The sequence below is a fragment of the Phaethon lepturus genome, unplaced genomic scaffold (genome assembly GCF_000687285.1).
Source record: "Phaethon lepturus isolate BGI_N335 unplaced genomic scaffold, ASM68728v1 scaffold31803, whole genome shotgun sequence".
Taxonomy (NCBI): Eukaryota; Metazoa; Chordata; class Aves; order Phaethontiformes; family Phaethontidae; genus Phaethon; species Phaethon lepturus.
The window spans coordinates 1-7,407 of record NW_010530250.1 but is presented as its reverse complement, the minus strand read 5'-3'; the positions used below and the strand labels follow the sequence as shown (position 1 = coordinate 7,407).

At 54.1% G+C, this 7,407-nt stretch overlaps 1 protein-coding gene across 1 annotated transcript in view; it reads right to left on the bottom strand.

The window, feature by feature from the left end:
• Positions 1-6,980, bottom strand: part of CBFA2T2 (core-binding factor, runt domain, alpha subunit 2; translocated to, 2) — a gene marked incomplete at its 3' end in the record, with an annotated part of 15,387 nt that extends 8,407 nt beyond the window's left edge. The window contains exons 1-4 of the mRNA XM_010284222.1: positions 6,863-6,980; positions 2,899-3,140; positions 682-771; positions 2-96 (exon numbers count right to left, since the gene is read on the bottom strand). Coding sequence (XP_010282524.1) covers positions 2-96; positions 682-771; positions 2,899-3,140; positions 6,863-6,980 — 545 coding nt within the window. The remainder of the gene's footprint in view (position 1; positions 97-681; positions 772-2,898; positions 3,141-6,862) is intronic.
• Between the last annotated feature and the right edge of the window lie 427 nt (positions 6,981-7,407).

Sequence of the window (7,407 nt, the reverse complement as noted above, 5' to 3'; positions counted from 1 at the left end):
CAGGATGTGCTCGTGCTGCGCCAGGTACTGGGAGGGCGTCTGCTTGGCAGCCCGGGCGCAGTGCAGCAGCTCTCTCTGCAGCAGCGGGAGGTTGGCCTGGAACACACGCGTGGGTCTGGTTTACGCAGGCTGCGGGCAGGCGCCCCCAGCCGCTCGCAGAAGGATTGCTCTGCGCACGTAATACCTCCGAGCATTAACACCTAAAGCCTGTGGCCCCCACTCAGCATCCTCCAGCCCCTGGTACCTGCACTGTCAGATTTACCTGTATTTTCTCAAGAGCTGAGGATGGCCTGAAGTCAGTGCACCCAAAAACCAAGCGCCATGGGAAGCGCTCTGTGCTTCCAGCATCTAACCACCCCAGACACGCTCCGTATGCCAACACTTCAAATATTCTAGTTCTGAACATTTGCAAATAAGATTACAGGATCAGAAGCGGCCAAATGGAGCTTGGTTTGTCTCCTTTATCCCTCACATACAAGCAGACATATGTGGCGCTCGTTATAACGTTAGCTTTCCACAAGCCAGTCCCACACGGCCACCGCCACGGTCTGTGCAGTCTGTCTTGGACTTTAACAGAATTGCTGCGGTGCTTGAAGCGAGAGCTCTCCCAGCAACGACACGCTGCCAAGCGGCACAGACCGGCACACGGAGCGTCGGCAAGCCCCACCAGCTCCCTGTCACCTTCAGAAAGGGGATCACAAACGGCCGGAGGGGGAAGTTCGTCGCCTCTTGCAGCTTGCAGTGAAATTCCTCGATTGTCACCGTTGAGTTCTGAGAAAAGAAATTAAGAAACAAAATGACAATTTGTTCTTATTTTTAGACACGTGGGAAACTGCTCCAAACGAACAGAACTGGAAGGGAGACTGCATCTGCCGCTGCAGGACTGACAATGTTTACATCAGATCCTGCCTAATGCAGCCAAAAAGACTCAGGCCAACAGAGCAGAAATGCCGTGCTAGGCGAGGGGCAAACGCCACACGCAGCCGGGCACCGCCTGGCCCAGCACCCTCCCAGCTCTGGGGCCGGGAGGCAGAGACTGGCTCTGGGAGGCAGCAGGACCCAGCTGGCATCTCCTGCACCCTGCCCAGGTGGCCTGGGGCAGGCTGTGGGGAGCCAGACAGCGATTCCAGCTGCCCAGAGTTGCGCACCTTCCTCTCCTCCTTCCTCCCTTTCAGCTCACCTCGTCTAACCTAGCCACCATCCGCGAAGCCTCCATCCGCCTGCTGCTCACCCCACCAGCACAGTCCTCCCCTGGCCCGACCCTGCCTCCCCTGTGGCTGTTCGGGCTGGGTGCTCCCCGCGACAAGCAGCGTTTGATAACCCGTACGTACAAAGCTCATCCCTGCAGCAACTACTGCAATCAGTGGTGAGAACAACAGGCAAGGAACCCAGACAGCTTATAATTTCCTTTCCAAAAGGGTAAGCTAAGGTATTACCCTACACCCACGGAAATGTATCTGCCTTCCTTCAGCAGCAGCAGCATTTTGCACCTAGTGCTCAAGCCCTGGGAAAGCCCCCGAGGCCACGCACAGACTCACGTTCGCTCTGCCCACACCAACTGTGGAAGCAGAAATACTCCAGGTTGCTGCAGTCTAGCTACCTTCGCTGCCTGGAGAGCCTCAAAAGAAATGTGCCAAAAAGCAGAGATCAGCTCAGGAGCAGCGCTGGGTGCCACCCGGGACCTCAGCTGGGCCAGTGGCACAGTGCTGGGCTTCCAGGGCCTCCGTCCAAGGTCTGGGCTTGCACAGCATTTCTACCAGTTAGGTTGTAACCCTGCAAATATCAGGTACAATCTGCAGCAAGACCTGTTCATTTCTGAAGGGTGTTTTTGTCTGTCGCTGCTGAAGGGCACGAGGGTGTACACGCACTGGTCGCACCTGCGTGCACTGCCACCGACCCCAGCTCTTGCCAACGCCAGCGTGGGAATGCAGAATAAGGGCAGAAGATGCATAAAAGTTGTTTACCAAGCCCTTTCCTGTAGCTGCACCTTCAGACTGTCACAGGCACGAATGTGACTGGAAGAATCAGTGCCTTTGGTAATGCCCATACGCAATCACACAAAGCCGCAGCAGGAGCCCAGAGCTCCTATTTTGCAACAGCAGCCTTCCCATCCTCTGCAGACCTTGGCAACAGTTAACTTTGCTGTGCCACTGGGCTTGTCTTAAGATATGCAGGAGCAGGCCATGAAGAGGAAAAAAACCCATTAAACACATCACTGCGCATCAATAAATGAAAACTCTGAAGTGTCATGATATTCTCTACACAGTGAAGAGCAGAGAAAGACCACCAGTTTCCCGGAGCGAGTCCCTGCTGGCGACAGGACCCTGCCTTCTCCATTTGAGTTTGAGCACACTAAAGTCAGGACAGCACGAACGAAGCGGTGGCTGGAACCGGCATTTCTTTGTATGGAAACAGATCAGAGGTAAAGTGCTCTGCGGTCGGGGTCAGGCAATCATAAATCTGCACGAGCAAGACGCTTCCCTAGTGCAAAACTACAGGGTCCTCTAAATTGGGTGAAAAGTTTCATTTCAAGAGGAAATGGAGAAGCCCAGCATAGCCCATGGCTTCCAACAAGCCTATGGCATCAGACCTGTGGCCTTTTTAGAAAAGCATTGTCCAAATCCTTCCAGGTTTCCTTCAATTTAGCTGCACACAAGCTCGTATCAAAGCCACTGGACAAACAGCTTTTTGAAACCCACCAAAGACAAGAAAAAAAGAAGTCGGCAAGTTTACCAGAATGCATAAACATTAGAGAGCCTTGCTCAGTTAACAACTCTGCTTGCAAAGACGCAAACGGATAACATTGTGTAACACGGGCACGCGCTGGCTGCCGGCATCCCATCGCCAAAGCGGTCTGGCAAGAGCAAGGCGGCCCGGGCCGGTGTGCGGGGGGCTTACCACTAATGCCAGGACAAGGGTCCGGACCTTCTCCCCAATCTCCGGTGAAATGTCGTTGCCAAACTGCTGCAGGGTAGTGAGGAAGCGCTTCAGCTTGCTGAGCTGCCGGGCACCGCATGTGGCCGGGAGCTGCTGGTTCGTCAGCGAGGAGGAGGAGGAGGAGGAAGGACCGTTGCTAAACCTCTGGGGTGGGGAGGGTGCCCCATTCAGCGTTGGTGGGGAATGGTTTATTCCATTGGGCACTGCAAATGAGAGACAGAAGCGATACTGAGCATCACATGAGCACGTCCAGCTTTTAAGAGGCTCCATCTTCCAGCCAAGAGCTTGCTGCTGGTGCTTAACTGCTGCTAGCAAACAGGGAAAGAACCAGAAAAGGGGCTGCAGCCAGAGCAGGGCCCACATGCCGTTGCCAGAGGGTACCCAACGATGGAGCTGGTCACCAGCCACACGTGTGCCACCTTCCCAACCTTCCCCTGAGCTCATGGGGCTGCTCTGCAGCCCCCAGCACGTGAGAACCACGCGCCCAGCCAAGGCATCTGCAGGAGGTTTCCTTATGGGATTGCCCAGGTGTGATGTAAACCACAGCCAGTGACTTCGCTGGCATTTCTCTCCTCTGCTTAGTAAGCTTCGTATCCAGGGCCATCAAACACCAACAAAATTAGGGCTCGGCAGAGCAGGCATTCGCACCTGAGGCAGCGCGGGGTCGGGCTGCATAAAGCCGCCGCTGCGGCAGACCGAGCTGTGCTGTACGCGCGGCCCGAGGAATTAATTGTGCTTTAGCTCAAAGTTTACCGCCCTCAGCAAGAATCACCGATCAGCATTTTCTGGCCTGCGTCAGGCAAAAAATTACATCAGACAATCCAATGATCCTTCCCAGCCCCATCATTTACAGTAAGTCATCAGTGCTCATTACAGCCGGGGTCCCACTAGCAGATCCTACAGCTCAGGTGCCTCCACCTCACCCCGAGGAGGACTGAGAGCATCCTGCTCTGCAGCGCCCGTCGTGCCTCCCTGGGGATTTACAGGGAGTTTCGCAAACACAGTTGTTTTTTCCAACCTGGTCCCATCTGCAACTTTGCCTCCTGTAAGCGGCAAGCATGTCGAAACAGTCTGAAGGGCTGGAAGTTTGGGAATTTGGCAAGGGATTAGAATAAACTGTTGACATCCCCACATTGCCGTTGTGCAATCTAGAGCCCTGTCTGAAGGGCAGCTGTGTGCTGGGGCCCCAACTCAGTAGAAACCCAGAACTGCAGAGGTGAAAAGTACATTATTGTAAATATAATTTTAGCTGATCCACTGGGTTATCTTTAAAAGCCCTGCCCAGAGTCCCTTACGGATGCCAGGGCATCTTGCAAAAAAAGATGCCAAAATTTCCGCTGCAGCTTTGCGAGGAGCGTACCAAATCCCCGTGACCCCAGTGAGGGTTTTTCGGAGAAGGTGGCAGGACGTGCTTGAACAGTTAAACCGCCCTGGGGCATGCCAGGGTCAGAGGATGGAAAGGCTCCACGCACCTGGACCTGCCATGGTGAGCACAGGAGGGAACCCAAGAAGATTAACCAGAGTCAGTTAAGATGCAAGGGTAGATAAGGCTAAAGAGACCATCAAAGGTGGTTCCTGCTAACCAAGGGGTGACAGGCTCTTCGGGGACATAACAGAGACATGTCCTTTTGTAGATGGAAAGATGATGAAATGAGGATGAAGACCAGGACCGAGGGGATGGAGATGCAAAGGCAAAGCGAGCTCACGCCTTTTGTTACAGAGCAATGCAACCTGAAAAACTCCCGTCCTCACCGCTTCCCCAAAGCGGCAAAGGAACAGAGGTGTCCTACAGAGACAGCAGGGTATCGCGGAGCACCAGCAAACGCAGAGCTATGTGAAAGGCAAGGCTTCTGGCAATTACTCATAAGGAGCATTTATTTCACAATAAAAGTGTTATTTATAACACTGGGGGAAAGCTGCCCAGAGAAGCTCCTCTCAAACAGCAGAGGACTGTGCAAGCTCCGTGCTCTCCCGTGGCCACGACCGAGGCACTTTACCCCCTTCTCTATTTCGCTTCCTCTTACTCTTTCAAATGAAAGATTAGGGAGAGCAACGGGCCCTATTTATACCCCAGGAGAAGTGGGGGCTGCGCGACCCACCCGGGTGCCAGGGGCTGCAGCAGACCCTCGGGAGAGACTGCCAAGGACGGGAGCGGCAGACGTTGATGGACTTGGGTGATGCGACGGAAGCGGAGCGAGCTGGGTCGGGCCGGGGCTGCCGTTAAGACACAGCTCCCGTAACGGCTCTCTGCGTTTTTAGGCTTACCCTGCCTGACCCTCCTGCAAACGGCGTTACCGCAGGGCGGCTGGCAGTTATCTGATCCTGTGCTTCGCCAGGATCTGCTCCACCACAGACCACAGACCTGGGCTGGGATCTCTACTTCCAGGTGAGAAGACGGTGCTGAAGCAAGTGAGGTGGCATACCGAGACCAGTGGGATTACCAGTTTGGGGAAGAGGAGGATGCTAAATTCCTGGGAAAACAAAAGTCTTTGGCTAGGGCTACTCTGCTAAATTCTGCCTTAGGTCCTCAATAATCAAAGGCTTTCACTGCTTCTCCAACCCTTTTGTTGGTGATCTGCAGGCAGGCATGGCCTTCCTCCAGCATGCTCCTCCTCGCCTGCCCAAGCCATGGGCTTTTACAGGGCAGGACACGCTCTCTGACCAAGACCCTTTGGTGCAACTGAGAAGTAAAAAAGCAAGAATGAACTTCATCACAGGCTGCATCTCTCATCTATCTTGGAAAGAGGCAATTAAGTCATCTGCAATCAGCAGATTCAGGCTCCTTGGCCCTTAATAGTGTGCCAAGCAACCTCATCGGAAAAATTAATTTCTGTCACTTTGCTAATGGTCTTTTTCTGCCTGAGCAAAAGGAGAGCCATTAAAAAACCCTCAGTGCATAAAAATGGGGACAACGTGTCTGGCGGGATAACCCAGCAATTAGGGCTACTGCCAGCATCACGCAATACATCAGTGCGTGTCCTGAAAGAGGCTGGGTTGTAAATCTCCAAAATCCACTGCCAGCATGAAGCTGCGAGATATCCCAGACAGCATCGTGGAGAGCAAAGCAATGCAGAACCAGCTGGGGAGACACTCAGTGTGGCGGAAAAGAGGTGAGGAGAGCCTGGAAAATACGTACGTGCCATGTGTGGGGGTCAGATAACTCCATGCCCAACAATGTAAAGCAGCTTTGCTCCAGAATGAGACTTTTTAAAAGACATTAAATTGCTTAAATGTTGGCTAAGGGAGAAGAAAAAAAGACTCTTTCTAGGCTATAAGAAAAGGCTGTATGTCCATCCCGTCCATGGAGTCACCTCTGAGCAACACCTTGCTAGAAGAAGCGGGTGCAAGGCTGCACCACAGCTGGGCAGGACCAGGATTGACTGTGGCTTAACAGGAAAGATTATAAAGAGAAGATGGAGAAAAGAGAATGTGGATGGACAGCAAGGGATTTCCGAGTCTGGGAAATTAAAAAAAAAAGGAAAACTTCCTAATCTCAGCTGCAGAAATGCTGTCTGCAAAAGTGAGATACAGCACAGCGGGAATTAACTCCTCCAAAAGATAGAGTGAAAAGCCCAGCTCTTGATTTGTTTGAAGCTGACCTGATAAAAGACTTCAGTTTCTTAAGGAGTTTATGGAGGAAATCACAGCTGCACCTGCAAAGGACTCAAGGCAGCACTGGGAGCAAGGTAGGAGCAGGCAGGGGAGTAAAGGGGGGATTACAGACCCTGTTATACGCCCTGTATACGCAGCAGAACAGCAGGAAAGCCCCAGTCCCCCCCTTCCTTAGAGCCACGCAGCATGGCTAACGCTCGCCGTGCTGGCGAGCAGCCCCGGCCGACGGCGGAGACACCCCCGGCGACTGGTGCAAGCAGAGCCTTTCCTCCTGGCTGGCTCCCTGGGAAAAGCAGCGTTACGGGGGGCTTACGTGCAGTCGGGGTGAAGGACACCGGCCGGGGGCCGCCGGGGTTCACGGGGGGCAGTGGCGGCATGTTGGGAGGAGAGGACCTGGACTGTATCTTCACTTCCACGGGCGATCCGGGCATCACTGGCACCCTCTTCTCACCGGCAACTGTACAGAAAGGAGATGGTAAGGCTTAGTGACAGTCGCGAACAAGCATTTCCCTGCCCAGCGCGTGAAGTACAGTTGCAAGGGTGAAGATGCCAGGCGGGGGAAAGTCATGCAAGGCTCCCACGCCGCTCTGCGCGGCCTCGAGCCACCACGGGGCGGAGGCAGGATACGGCCCCGAGAGGGTGGGCAGGCACCCGGGGTGCAGTGGGTGTCCAAGCAGGCTCAGGATGCCCGTGTTCACCATCCCAACCTCTTGGCCGCATCTTCTCACCCCTTGTGCCTGAAGATCCTTCCTCAAAGTATTTCTGCCTGTTTGCTTTGCTTTTCCCCCATTTCAGATCCCCTCGGTACTCCGCAGGCGTGCCCACGCGCACCTCGCCAGCACGGGGTGCCGCGGTTTC